The following is a 15,224-nucleotide window of genomic DNA, read 5'->3' on the forward strand; positions in this document are numbered from 1 at the left end:
GTCCGGACTCCTACGGGAGCCGTACCTCTTCCCCAAACTCCAACTGCAGGTAGCCTTCGTTTGGGCTCCTACAGGAGCCGGACCTCTTCCCCGAACTCCAACTGCAGGTAGCCTTCATCTGGACTCCTACGGGAGCCGGACCTCTTCCCCAAACTCCAACTGCAGGTAGCCTTCATCCGGGCTCCTACGTGAGCCGGACCTCTTCCCCGAACTTCAACTGCAGGTAGCCTTCGTCCGGGCTCCTATGGGAGCCGGACCTCTTCTCCGAACTCCAATTGCAGGTAGCCTTCATCCGGACTCCTTCGGGAGCCGGACCTCTTCCCCGAACAGGTAGACTTCGTCCGAGCTCCTACGGGAGTCAGACTTCCACCTTGAACTCCTGTTGCAGGTAGACCTCACCCCGAACTCCTACAAGAGTCGGACTCCGAGCTTCTACTGCAAGCGACCCACTCCGAGCTTCTACTACAAACGATCTACTTCGAATTTTTACCACGAGCGGTCCGTGCCGGATTCCCATTGTAAGCCTTCACCCAAGCCTCCATTGTGGACGAATTTCTTTCGGATTTCTATTGCAGACAAGCCTCGACCGAGGTTCCTCGACAAATGATCCCCATTCGGGCTTCTACGGAGATCGGACTCCGACCGAACTTCTATAGCGGACAAATTCTGGGCTCATGGAATCCAGCAGCTGGACCCCTTCAGCGGATAAACCTCTCTAGCGCCATCCGACATCCACCGCCGGTCGACCCTCTGTCGAATTCTGCGCGAAACCGGACTGCGTCTGCGGAAAGCCTCTGACCGGGCTCCTACGGCAAGTGGTCCTCGCCTGCAACCTTAACGCCTAAGGCACCCAACAGGATTTGCAACATCCGAGCTCCTCTCAGATGGATAGCTACCTCTCTCCGTCAGGCACCTCAACCGAACTTCGGCCGACAGGTCTGGACCCCCTGGCAGGCCACAGTAACGGCCACGACTCTGCTCCACTTCCTGCGATGGATTCTACGTGGCTCCATCACTCCCTGGCAGGCCACAGTAATGGCCACGACTCTGCTCCACTTTCTACGACGGATACCGCGCGGCTCCTCCACTCCCTGGCAAGTCGCGACAGCGGACGCCGCTCCACTCCCCACAACAGACTCCACGTGGCAGGTCACGGTGATGGCCACGATTCCACTCCACTACTCTTTATAACAAACTCCTCCTGGTCCCGAATGGCCCACTGCCAGACGGTTACAAAACGTTGCTATCAGTCTATTGCACCCTCCGCCTATAAAAAGGGGACCCCAGATACGTTATTCTCTAAGCTCTAATTTCTATCTCAAAATTCTGCTGAAATTTTCGTTCGAGCACTCCATTCTTGTTGAGGTAGAGAACTGACTTGAGCGTCGGAGGATCTTGTCGGAGCACCTCCAACTTCGGTTTAGACTTCCCTTGCAGGTCCCGGCAGTGACCACAGCTTCCTCGACTCTAGCTTCTCCGACGCCGGTGGATTTTTGCACCAATATTGACAATTTAAATTTCAGAGTTCTTACGGTCTTTTCGTCTTATTGGCACCATCGTAATTGGATAATCACAAAATAATTAGATGAAAAGGTGAACTCAGAAGATTAGACTTGGCCTTGCATTGCGCTTAGAGCAGGTAGCCACTAGTGGAAATAGAACCCAAAGGCCTTGTCTGGGCCACTACAACATTGCATCCCTGTTCGACGAAGCTATCATATGATTTAACGCTTGGATGTTGTGTTGGGTTTTTGGGCAAGAAGTCATTTATTATTTCCACGCTTTTTCTGAAGATACTGATCGTTTCCTTTGAGATCTAGAAGTACAGGTTGGTATGGCGATGGTTGCGGGTCATCTCTCACCGACCATGTGCTCTCTTCCCTCTCTCTGATACCTCAATTGGTTTTGAGAAAAATCTCACTGTGGCTATTATATGTGCAATTACCAGCTTGCTTTGCTGCTTCTGCGTCCGCTACCATGTGGTTTTATGGGCCCCCCACCTCAGCTAAAGACAATGGGCTGCAGTCTCTTGACAGTATCTCTGGATTTGGGAAACCGAGGGGGAGAAGGGAGAGAGGGAAGGCTTCTCCTTTTTCCCTCACTTTTTTGAAGCACAAAAGCTCTTCTCCTTTTCTGACCTCTCACGTGTAATCTTTTCAACCCCCCTCCATTTCATCAGCTTCCCCCCAGCCCTCTCTCCCTCCTCTGAAAGAAAAGTGGGGTTTTGGTGTCAAATGTTTTGTAGTGTTATGTGATCTATGGGAGCTCTCTTGAGCTTTAGTTTTGGAGGCCAAGAGAAGAATTGTTAGAAAAAGAAAAATGAAGCTGAGGTGAGAAGGGGTGGAGACAGCACTAACAAACACACAGAAACATCCCAACACTGGCTGGAAGTAGAGCGCCATGACACTAGAAGCACTGGCTTCTAACGAGCTCCCCACGTTTCTCATCTATGACACCATCTCTGCCACCCCACTCCACCACCATGAGGCCTCCTCAAGCTCGACCCTCCTCTTCGACAATGCCGGCGGTGGCGATGGACTGAACTCGTTGGGCTTCGCTCACTCGGCGCCGGCGATGTTAGGGGGCTTAGCGGTGGCCCCGGATTCGAGGCCTAGCTCGACGGCAGGGCAGGGGAGGAGGAAGCGGCGGAGGCGGCCGAGGAGCTGCAAGAATAAGGAGGAGGCGGAGAGCCAGCGGATGACCCACATTGCCGTCGAGCGCAACCGCCGTCGCCAGATGAACGAGCACCTCAGCGTCCTGCGGTCCCTGATGCCGGAGTCCTACATCCAAAGGGTTTGGCCCTCACCTAACTCTTTAGCCCTCTTCTTCCTTGTTTTGCTTGACCAGAATTCTCACAGATGCTTTGCATGTAAATGCTTAAATGAAGGAATTGGGAAGTCACTTGTTGCAAACGTCCTCCTTAATTAATTTGGAGGTGGTTCTTCAACCTTGATGTACGCTTACTTGTCTTTGGTTAAATATTACCTTTTCTCCCTTCATTAATGCCTGTTCTCTTTTTTAAATGCTAAAAGAGCACATGGTTGGAATGAACCACTGCCGCACCTCTTGTTTCCATTAATTCTCTAAAGAAGCCTCCTTGGATGCTTAGCTGGGAGGGATTGGTATGAACGGCATGCTGGGAAAAGCAATTATCCGAATAGTTTTCTTAATTGCTCCCAAGAAAACAATACCTTCGTTTTTTTGGGCGAGAGATGTTGTTTAATGATCATATGTCTTGGTTTATATAGGTAATGATGTTCTCCCATTATGCCTATTTGTTTCTAGTCTTACTATTACTTTTCTTTTTAGTGTAAAAAGAGAATGCAGTTTAAAGGAATCCGCATCGTTCCCCTTTTCTTCATTCATTCTGTTTGCGTATTCTTTTCCTCTGCTTGAACGAAGTATGTAGAAAGTATTCTGTGGTACAAAAGGTAGGTAGGTGAAAAAGAAGGGCATATCTTCTTGTAAAGATTTTCTTTTACTATACGACCTTATCTGTGGGCACTTGGTTGGATATTAATATATTCTCCCTTTATTAGCACCAAATTCCTATTACTAGTTTTCCTTTCAAGTAATGTACTTGCTTCAAAAAGCAACTGAGTTGAAAGGACTCCACTTATCAGCGGAGATGCTGGTACTATTTTGCAGGGTGACCAAGCCTCGATCGTAGGCGGAGCCATTGATTTTGTGAAGGAGCTTGAGCAACTCCTCCAGTCTCTTGAAGCCCAGAAGAGGACACTCCAGCAGCAGAAGGGCAAGGCTGAGAAAAAAACGCCGAGAATTGAGCCAGGGAGCAGCTGCAGCAACGCTGATGACGCCGATTCCCCTCCCTTCGCTCAGTTCTTTGCCTACCCTCAGTACATTTGGTGCCATGCACCCCGGGACTACCCCCCACCGGAGAACCGGTCGCCGGTGGCCGACATCGAGGTCACCTTGATCGAAACGCATGCAAATCTTCGAATTCTCTCGCCGAGGAGGCCCGGACAGCTCCTCAAGATGGTGGCCGGGCTTCAGAGCCTCAGGCTCACCATTCTGCACCTCAACGTCACCACCCTGGACTCCATGGTGCTCTACTCTCTTAGCACCAAGGTATGTAACCCGTACTCTTCTCACGAGTCTTGGTAAATATTTATGTCTCCATTATTGTACATTATTCTAGTACTAATTTGCAGCAAAATTCGCACTGGTATCCATGTCAAGTTGTGTGCTAATCTACGTAGGCATGTTGCGTGGGTGATTAGGAAACCAAATCAGTGTTGTCTTGATAGCTGGGAAATGTCAGATATTCCTCTGCGCTTGCCCTTTTCTGTTCATGGGCGACACTAAAGTGGTCTCTCATGTATTATCTTATTAGACAACACATGCACTTCTTGGGTACAATTTTAAAACCAAAAAAGAGTCGCTAGGTGTTGCGTCCGAAGTTTACATCAATTATTAAGAGGGGGGCGTTGTCTGAATTCTCTGGATTCCTTGGAAGTTGAACTTAATTGCCAAGACCTTCAACATCTCAAGGTGAATTATTTATTTTTCCAGGAGAATGATCTCAAGGTAAATTATAGCATTTCTTTTCATGTTTGACGGCTAGCATCATGGCTTAGTTTATTTTGGGGACACAGAGAATCAGAGGTCTAATTAGGCTATCCAATCATAAGAAATGACTAGAGAGTTCCTATGGCCCATGGACCTAATAAATGATAGCTTGGTGAGATCACCTTTGGTTTAGGGATACGAGGGACCCCAATCAAATCATATGATCAGGATCACCCAAGGAGGGATCTGAGGCTGCTATTTTGCCCACAGATTTTGCTCGTCTAGTCATTTGGGTCTCTCTATCTCTGTGTATAGAGTATCTCATCATTCAAAGCTCTTCCTATCTCTTGGAAGGGAGAGGGAGAAAAGAACACTGCTTGCTTGTTTCGGTCCTGTCACCGGGGTCCATCCATCTGCGGATGCTCTGTTGCTTTTGACCAAAAAGTCTTTTATTCCTTCTTTTCTGATTTGATTGCTACTTCTTGGAAATGACGTGGATCTTAATTAGACCTGAGAGTCATGCTTTTCCGAGATATTTCATAACTATCCTCCAACCAAAGTTGTTTAACCGGATACTAGCGAAGTTACAAGATTTAGTGCAATAGTCATTTTGTTTTTAATGCGATATCCCTAACTAATCAAACTCAAACCCCTGCATGACTGGCTCCGCATTGTTAGGAAATCTTCATTTTATTTCTTTCTGGTTGTTCTCAGCATTGATTTGTGGTAATTGGAATGCCTTTGCTATTCCGTATGATGTAACTTAGTAAATATGGGACTGTGGTTGTGAATTCTCTTAGTTCCCAGCAACAGAAGAAATTCCAGTATGCTACAAAACCTTAATTGTTCATACACCAGCCCATGCATCGGCCTTAAACGTGGAGTCTGGGAAATTGGGCCCCAACATAATCAATTCTGACACCAGACTCATTAGAGACATTTCTTGGGCTCGGAAAGGGTCTGATTGGGCCCCCTTTTTTCGGTAAAAACTGAGGGGAATGCCAAAGAAAACTTGGCCTACGCATGCTTTAGGCCTGAAATCTTGGCCCCGTTTCGGCTTCTTCGCAAGTCAGGTGTTTGGGCCGGTTATCTGCCTGTTGCACAAAGCAAAGGATGAAGAAAAAGAGGGGGAGGGGGGTGGGGTGGTGTGGGTTTGGGAGGGGGGCCAATCATGCTCCTACTCTATATATATCTAAGTGCAGATGATGATTTTTTTTTTTTTAATTGTGTTCGGTCACTAACGGCAGGCATGGTGGATGCCTTGCTGAGGTAGAGGTAACTATTTTAAATTTCAATGCCCGCATATATATACACAACATATATTATGTATATGAATACATTTGTTTTTCATTAAAAATGAATCTCTAAATAAGTAATGTATGATGATGTGGTAATGATTGCAGGTTGAGGAGGGATGCAATCTTACTACAGTCGATGATATTGCCGCCGCAATTCACCACATGCTCTCCATGTTTGAAGCAGAGGTGACTGCTCTAAGCCAATAAAAGGGTGCAAAGAGCCTTTGACCACCCTGAGGATTGAGAATTCTACAGGAATGCAATGGACTCTCCTAGCTCCCGGCGAACTTGCAGTTATGTCCACTATTATCCTCTGACCCTGATGGTCTCCTTTTTCCTGTAAAGCTGGGTGGATGTCTACTTTGGGTCCACCACTATGGATGGCCCAGGATCATGGAACCCCACCACCACTCTAGTGTTATTTAATGCCATCGATAGTGTTATCTATTGGCTCTAAGCCAATGAGTACATCTTCTTGGAATTAGACCAGAGGTTTCGTTTTAGGATTTGAAGGGCTTGGATCAACTTTTTCACAACACAGACCTGACCAATTTGATTAGCAGGTCAAAGCTGAAAGAGTCCATGATGTCAGAATACTTCTGTTTGTCAAATCTTGAGCCCATCCCTTACCGACTCAAGCTTAGCTGGGCTGTGATCGTTTTTGGTCCTGATTTAGTTGTGCTTCAAACATCCACAGTGCAAAGTAAAACGCCTTGTCACCAGTCACGAGTGGGTAGAATGGCATGACCCTGCAGCTGCTTCTCGCCTATACCGATAGAGTTGTCTTACTTCGAAGTTATTAGGAAACATTGCTCATCTAATATATATATATATATATATATATATATATATATATATATATATATATATATATAATAAAATAAATTATATTTATAGTCTTTAAATTATATCAAATTTTTTAAAATGATCCCTACATTACAAAAATCTAAGTTTTAATTTTTAAACTTTTTGAATCATTTTAATGTTGTCTTTTCGATAATTTTTAATGATTTTTTCTTACTGGTTTACTTCTTTCGCCTGAATCAGTATTTATGTGGATAATCAGATGCCTTGCACGAATCGTAAAGCATTAAAAAAAAAAAAAAAAAAAAGGAACGAAGAAGACTGAGTCTTCTCCTTCCTCCTGATCCATCCATCTGCCCGCATCATTGCCGCACCTCCGCTCGTCCAGCGCACACCCCTCCTCCCCCCACCTGTCCTGGCACTCGCCCCATCGCACCCTCGCTTGCTCTGGCACACACCCCCTTGCCTGCCCTGGCGCACGTCACGCAGCACGCTCTGTTTTGGTTCCTGCCAAAATAGGGAAGGGAGAAAGTGAGCATATGTGAGAGAGGCAGAGAGGGAGAGAGAGAAGGAGAAAGGGCGTCGGAGAAGAAGGGAAAGGGGGTCTACTGTTTCCATCAAATAGGGGAGGGAGAAGGGGGGTTTGGTTTTTTTTTTTTCTTTTCGTGTTTCTCTTTCTTCTGCGATGGGTCCACGCAGTTGTCCCCGCATCCTTCCTCCCCTCCAATCTCCCTTCCTTCACCTCGCCGCCATCGTCATTGCTCTCCTCCTCCATCCTTCTTCTATTCTCATCATCATCAGAGACCATCTGCAGTGGGATTCTGAGCGGCAATGACCGACTATTCGCCCTCAAAACCAGAAAGGGGGGTCGGAGGGGAGGAAGGAGAGGGGGGCTGGGGTGGGCGAGAGTGCGGTCGGAGGGGTGCGGTCGGAGCGGGTGGGGGTGTGGCTGGAGGGGGTGCGGTGGGGCGGGCATCGGGGCTGGCGGGGGTGCGACTGAAGTGGTCGGTCGGGAGGAAGGAGAAGAAGAAGAACAGAAAAAAAATAAAGATAATAATAAAATATTATTTTTTACACATTAAATTTATAAAAAATAAAAAAATAATAATATATTATTTTTTATTTCAGATCAGCATCGGTGATTACTACATAAGCATCGGTGACTGCTACGTAGGATTTTCAATGCAAGAAAGATGTCGGAAATGGACGAAAGGCAACATTAAAGCGATTCAGCAAGTTCGGGGGTTTAAATTTTAGATTTTTATAGTTCAGGAATCATTTAAAAAAATTTAATATAGTTTAAAAATTATAAACATAATTTATTTTAAATAATATTTAATAAATATTAAATATTATTTAGAAATATATTTATACCATATTTATGTATGGCATATTTTTGAAACAGGCATCTTATATTGGTAGCGCCTACATTCGTCACGTGTACATGGACATATATATTTTGAAAAGATAAATAATATTTAATAAATATTAAATATTATTTATAAATATTTATGTCATATTTATATATGACATATTTTTGAAACGTCCATGTATACATGATATATTTACCACGTGTTTTTGAAAATAATAAATAATATTCAAATATATTCTTTGAAAAAACAATTAATTTTTAATAAATATTAAATAATACTTAGAAATATAATTATATCATATTTTATATATGATATATCTTTGGAATATTAATATATGGTATCTGCATCTAGTGCGGGTTTTATGCTAATTATCTATATATTTTAGGTCTTCGTCTGTAAGAGGCCCCTCACCGTGCATGCTATTATGTTGTAGCTCAAAGCCAAACACGATCTTTGTATTTGACTCTTTTCCAGGGTAAATGTGCGATGGATGCACTCCCATTGACACCATATCGAGTCATTAATCTTGGATGTGTGATTCAAGCATGATCACAGGCATTTGATGAGTGTTTAGAAATAGCAGAAGAATATAATGTGAATAAAAAAGAAAAAGGATTTAAGAACCCACCTCTCGACTCTTGGCCAGGGGACCAAACTCATCGTAAATATATCTGTTTTTCCGTAACATATCCTCGTGTTTTCAGTTTTCACATACTTTGAAGGTACAGAAATCAAAACCTATAAGATTCCTAAAAAATTTTTTAATATATAATGAATACTGCGCTACAAATGTATATATTTTTCTTTCCTAGAAACCACCATAAACATATGATTTTAGTAGCATCAATATTATTTTCAAAATAACCATCTCTCTGTGATTAAAAATAAGACTGAAATCAGATCGGATTCGAATCGGATATCAGCATATCTATATCTATACTATTTTGATTGACGAATACAAATACGAATATTATTCAGATGAAAGAATTCATATCCATATTTATTTTAAACGAATACAGATAAAATTCAGAAAGGAGAAATATGGATATAATTACGGATATAACTTAGATAATTAAACTTTATGACTATAGAATCAAAGATATAAATAAATATATAATAAATTAAATTAATAATATATTTATTTAATTATATATTTTTTTAAAAAAATAATAAGTACTACATAAAATTATATAGGATTACATATAGAATCTGATATTCGAATACGGATCGGATAGTTATCTATCCATATTTATATTTATTTTTTTATGAATATGGATACGGATACTGATATTAATCAGGTCCTTAAATTTTTGTTCATATCCAGATTGATTCGGATACGAAAATAAATCCGGATGAATAATATTTATGTCACTTTCATCCTTAACTAAAATTATCACAGTATATCATTGTGATAAGCATTATTTTACAAAATATTCTGCATATATATATATATATATATATAGTTTTTATAGAGAATAAACCAAAATCTAGAGTATCATATTGAATTTTCTTTCTCCAGTATAATATTTTCTTCTGCAGTGCTGTTTTAAATTGGTTGCATGGCTGATTTTGCTTTTTATCAAAAAATAGGATTGAGTAAATAACTGAAACTCAAAGAAACCTATTTAATCTGATTTAATAAATATCAATTTTGATCGATTAAAAAATATAAATCAAATAGAATCGAATTAGGATTTATAAAAAATCGATTATTTATAGTCGGATTCGGTTTCTATATTTTTAAATCGCATGAAACCGAATCTAACCAATGTTGTATTTCATAAACTCACATTCATTTTGGGACGATATTGTTTAGACTTTAATATTTCATTCTAAAAAATACCACGTTACTTATTTGGATTCATAAGAATATTAATAGTGAATTATTGATAGAAATATATCAATTTGAGATAATTTTAAAGTGAAAGCTTTCAGATGTGTAAATTTTTCCTTCTTCTATTTTATTTTATATAGATTCAAAAATAAATACAAAATTTGTAACTTATAAGATTTAGATTTTTTTATATTAAATTAATAAAATAAATAAATTTAAGTGGACCAATATTGTATTTAAAATCAACATTGGATCAATATTGAAACTCAAATCGGTATAACCCATCCGAATCCGCTACAAACCGTTCACTTCGATTTCAAACGGTTGATACATGTTAAATAGTTGGCAGCTACTTGAATTTTCTTCGATCCGATTGTATTTAATTGAATAAAATTTTTTTCTCAATCTAATTGGTGCCTAAGCCTATCAAAAAATATGCCTCCTATCCGAGCCCTGAATGTGAGAACTTGGAAGCGGATGTCGGGCTTTCGGTAGTTCAGGAGTCAGAGGGAAAGACTGCGTGCCGATCTATGTAACCCGGCACATCTTGACCGAACGTTGGTTGGTGGGTCTTCAATCAAACCTTGAAATAAGCCGATTCTGAATTCGCTCCTTCAGCAAGCACCAACGTCAGAATTTCCAAGGTAACACAGTAGAGGGGTGGTAAATGCACTAAGAGAAGTTATAGAAAAAACGTTCATTACTAGGTTTTCCTGCCCTATTTTAGGTGCTTTTTAAAAAATTATCACACATGACAGAGATTGCTCACTTTTTTCTATGTAAAAAAGTTTTTTCGTCCATTTAAAGCAATGGTTTTCCTGCTGTGGTGCCGGAACAATTGCAATCGTTCAATCAAAATCAACAATTGTCTGGTTTTAAAGCAAGACGACTTGCGTTTAGACTTCAACAAATCAATATTTTCATCATAATCTGGAAAGAAAGATATGCTGTCTTCTTAACCATGCTCACCTACAACAAGAAATTGAACCTCTCATACATAGCCTAAGTATAATCAAACCATCCTCGAGCAATTGATCAGATGAAGGTGGCAAAAATATCCAATAAACAAACCAGACTGCTGGATGGCAATGTTTATTAGCCCATGGATTATGATACTAAATTAACATGTATCAAATTCCACCTTAGAAGCATATAAAAGTTGGTAGCCCATGGTGCCAGGCTTCTAAAAGAGACTGAAAAATAAGGTCCAACTGTATACCTTGCTGTCTCATCCTGAATCAATGTCACAACTAACAAGGCCGGCATAGAGAAACCCCAGAAGGTCCCTGAATCTTATAGAAAAATTCCAGTTACCTTAGTCTTGATCTAGACCTCATCTACTCCAATTCCTAACTTTTGCTTGCAATTCAGGCATTCATGTAGGTCATGAAACAGAACCAAACACTTCTTTCTGGGCTTTTCGATCTGGTGGCAAAGGATAATTGCCATGCAGAATCCTAGGCAGTTGAATTTAAATCTCAATGCTTTTATTATTACTGACATTAAGGAAACACTGAACGCACCCCAATAAATAACATTCTCTGATCTCAGAATTTGACGGTGAAATTATCTTTAAAAACATTAGAAAAATCTCCAGTTCCTACTTGGTTTTAACTTACCAAATCATCTGCAAAACTACAATATTACATTGAAAGAAAAATAGAAAGAAAACAAGAGGGCATACGCATGCTCGAAGCAATAACAGAAGAATTGATGACAGAAAAAAAAAAAAAAAAAAAAAAAAAGAACACTTGATATGAGGTTCTCTGGAGCATCCCAATTCCACCAAATCCACAAACTCATATGATAGAATTTAGACTTAGATAAGACAGATAGGTGCTCAGCAAACAGGATTCCCTCAGCAAAGGAATCCGTATATTATCAATTCCAAAATCCGATTGATGCTAGGTCTTTCCTTGTTCGACTGGATAGCTGAAGAATGAGACTCTGTTCCTTTCTCTTACCACTTCCACTGGGAAGAAGAACAGCTTGGTGCTATATCCTACTTGGTATATATTCTTTTATACAGGAAGGACACAATCCTTTCCCCTTCCATGCCTGGTGAAGCAGAACCTCCCACTAGAGGAGGATCTCTTCATTGGGACGGGGCTCATAACACAATGCAAGCCCCTGGTCCTGCTACCAGCCTTACTCTGCTCTCCTCCACATCGTGTCGATGAACCAATGCCAACCAAAGACCCATGATCCTTGGCAGCTAAGAATTCATCCTCCATGCTCATTTGCAAGACTTCAGCAATCGAAACCCGCCCTCGATGCAAGGAGTCCATCGAGAACGATCGCCTAATTGGTTGGAAGACAGCATCATCTCTAATCTCAATTATACTATCACTCTCCTCCATCCTTTCCTGATTACAAAGAACTTGAGAGGGGTGTGACTGTTCCTTGGCAGGCACATCACCATCATTCCTCAATTGGGTCTCTTCTTCTCCACCCCTGTCCAGATCTTCTATAATCACAACCATCTCCTCGAGGTGTTCACCTTCGGCCACGGCAGGCATGCTTTCCAGCTCAGGAGGAGCTGGCAACGGTAGCGGCGGTGGCGGCGACAATGGGTCCACCGAGACAATATTGGCACGGCAGAGAGGGCAACTAGAGTGCGACTTGAGCCAAGTATCGATGCATTGGACATGGAAAGCATGGCTACACTTGGGGAGCAATCGAAGGCTCTCGTCCTCCCTGAACTCGCTGAGGCACACCGAGCAGTCGGTGCCGTCGACCAGTCCATCGCCTCTCCGGTACTTGCATACCGCAATCTTATTGATCAAGGCCTCGTCGAGCCCGTCCGATGGGGAGACGTGCCCTGGCTCGTCGCGGCGGGATTGGCCAAGGCCGTCCTCGAGCTCGCGGTCATGCACACCCCCGTGGCCATGGAGCCGCCGGCGGAGGGAGTCGAAGCTGCCGCAATACTTGGAGATGACGGCGTAGTAGCTGACGAGGAGGAAGGCGCCAGCGAGGATGCCGATGATGGCGATCACGAGGGGGGAGAAGGTCGGGCCAGAGCTGTCGTCGGAGAGCTCGAAGGGGGGAGGTGGTGGGAAAAATAGGTAGCACCACTGTGGGCAGTAGACACTGCATAAGCCCTGAGTGCAGTCTTTGGTTGGCTCATAGGGAACCCAGGTTTGCTGGTTGTCAGCGTTGGCCATGGCCAAAAGGCCAGTCAGAGAACAGGGGGGCTCAGAGGGGTTGTCTTCTCTCAAATGGAAGTACCATTAGGATCTTTGTGGGTTTCTGGATTATAGATTTGAGGGGTGGTCTAAGGTTTTTTATTGGGAACTGGGAGATTGTTATGTGATGGCAGCGGAAGGAGGGCGGAGTGAGTGAGGGTGGTAAGAGACCAGGAGCTTGTGCTTAAAGGGAAGGGTATCTTTCGGAGTATGGTGAACGAACCAAAGTGCTCGGCTCCAAGGAAAAGTACTGGGGAAGAGAGACGGTTGGTTTGCTTTTGTTTTGGTCTCCTTTTTCTCTCCTATACTATGCATCTTTCTTCTCTCCAAAAAGAGTTGATGGTTGGTCGACCGAGACTTGGAGGCTGACAGCGAGTATTCCATTAGAAAGCAGAAAAGTAAAAATTTTTTTAGTTTTCTTTAATATGGAAAAATAAAAACTTAAAGCTGATTTTCAGAAGAAAAATCTGAAAATTATGGAAACAAGTTCTACATACAGTAGAAACTATTTATCAAAATGGTTGTCAAATCTCAATCCTACGTGGCTTGAATTACACCAATCTTGTCATACCATATTAGTTTAGGAACCATCTGGTATCCATGTTGGGCCACATATCAATATTGAAGACCCAACCTCTGGGGATATGGAAACTTTTCGGTTTAAAGTGGGTGACTGGTGGTGGGGTTATGTGGTGAGCACTACTGAGTGTTAAAGGTTTCTCCTACTCCAATGGTATTGATTTGCTTTACTATAACAGTTTCTAATGGGCTCGTCCCTCAAGTTTGTTCAGAAAGATGAGAGGGAATGTTTATCATTATATATATATATATGATGGCTCCGCTCACCAAACATCAGAATATAGCGTTGCTGAATTAGCAGTCAAAGGACTTGGGTGGCGAGTGTACAAGTAATTAGAAGCTATCCTCTCTCTTTCACAACAACTTTTTATCGTGTGATGGCTCTTCTTCCTCTTTTAACGTTTCAAGAATTTTTCTTGCAGTATCTTCCGTGATAATTTAAATGTTCTTTTCCTCGGGTAAGTTTGAAATGCTCTTTACAATTAATTCAAATTCTTGTTAGTCATGGCTAATTCAAATGTTCTTTTTTAGTAAGATAATTCAAATGTTTTTTAGGTAAGAAAGAGACGTTCTCAGCCCTGCACGTCACGCCACACCCGTTGTCCGGTTTCTTCCACCTACTCAAGATAAGGGTTCCTTTTAATCCAACACCATGTCCACGCCCTGCTCCAAAATTTACAAAATTTCCCTTGTTATCTTCCTAGTAAGAGGTGGGGCTCGCTTGGTTCAAGCTGCAAGTTAGACATAATTAATTTCAAGTCGAGCCAAAAATTAAACCAGAGCCAAAAATAAAACCAGCCTGACCATGACGGATTTGTTTAGATTTGAATATACATGCGTATAAATATATATTTTCTATGTTGAGTTCAAACAATAGCCATCATCGGATCTTAGATCTGATTGTCCATGATATTAAGATTATTTCAAAACTAAATATTTATTTAATTTTTTGAATCCAATAAAGATTAATTTATAATTGAATTTGTTTGAATCGAGTTTGAATTCAAGCTTGAACTTAGCTTGCCCTGAGCTTGAGTTGATTTCCAGCTCGATTTAAGATTTTCAAACTTATCAATTAGGTTAACATTCAGTTTGAGTCGAAATTAAGCTTGAATCAAATATGTGGGTCCAATGATAAACAAACCAAGCTGGATCTCAAACTCAAAATTAGTTTCAAATGAAGCTCGGTGAAGCTCAAGCCAACCAAATTCAACTTGTATGCACTCCTAATCTCATCCGTAATTACTACAGTCAAATGGTTGAACGATGGCCAAGTGGATCATTTGTGAACAACAATCAATCTCTCTCCCACACATAGAAATGATGATAGCAATAACCGGCCGATCGAATGACCATATTACTATTGGCCAAAAGATTACACCACATTACACATTATTTACCTAAATCCCTAAACTAAATTCTTGTGAGCTAGAAAGCATATTAGAATCCTGACCCAACACTGCATTTGTTTCCAACTTCGTGGGCAAAACTACCTGCTGCTGCATTCTTTTCTGCATTCATTACGTGTTGCTAATAGGCTTAATATCTTTAACATCAGTCAATGGATTTGCACCGACCATCCAAAACTTGCATAAGAAATCTTATTATCATCTTAGCTCCA

The 15,224-nt window shown here is 41.7% G+C and overlaps 2 protein-coding genes across 3 annotated transcripts; one reads left to right on the plus strand and one right to left on the minus strand.

Annotated features, from left to right (window-relative positions):
• Positions 1-2,099: 2,099 nt before the first annotated feature.
• LOC105043911 (transcription factor bHLH71) lies at positions 2,100-6,331 on the plus strand. Of its 2 annotated transcripts, XM_019849754.3 has the most exons (4): positions 2,100-2,793; positions 2,888-2,935; positions 3,649-4,089; positions 5,934-6,331. In XM_019849754.3, exons 1-4 carry the CDS (start codon positions 2,401-2,403, stop codon positions 6,033-6,035), a joined length of 984 nt encoding a protein of 327 aa, XP_019705313.1. In that variant the 5' UTR covers positions 2,100-2,400; the 3' UTR covers positions 6,036-6,331. The 2 variants fall into 2 exon arrangements, with proteins under 2 accessions (XP_019705313.1, XP_010919940.2); XM_010921638.4 differs by lacking the exon at positions 2,888-2,935 and having other exon boundaries at positions 2,135-2,793.
• A 5,074-nt stretch (positions 6,332-11,405) lies between these two features.
• LOC105043912 (E3 ubiquitin-protein ligase Os04g0590900) lies at positions 11,406-13,312 on the minus strand. The gene has a single exon (XM_010921639.4). It carries the CDS (start codon positions 13,001-13,003, stop codon positions 11,861-11,863), a length of 1,143 nt encoding a protein of 380 aa, XP_010919941.1. The 5' UTR covers positions 13,004-13,312; the 3' UTR covers positions 11,406-11,860.
• Positions 13,313-15,224: the final 1,912 nt, after the last annotated feature.

The sequence above is a fragment of the Elaeis guineensis genome, chromosome 4 (assembly GCF_000442705.2).
Source record: "Elaeis guineensis isolate ETL-2024a chromosome 4, EG11, whole genome shotgun sequence".
NCBI lineage: Eukaryota > Viridiplantae > Streptophyta > Magnoliopsida > Arecales > Arecaceae > Elaeis > Elaeis guineensis.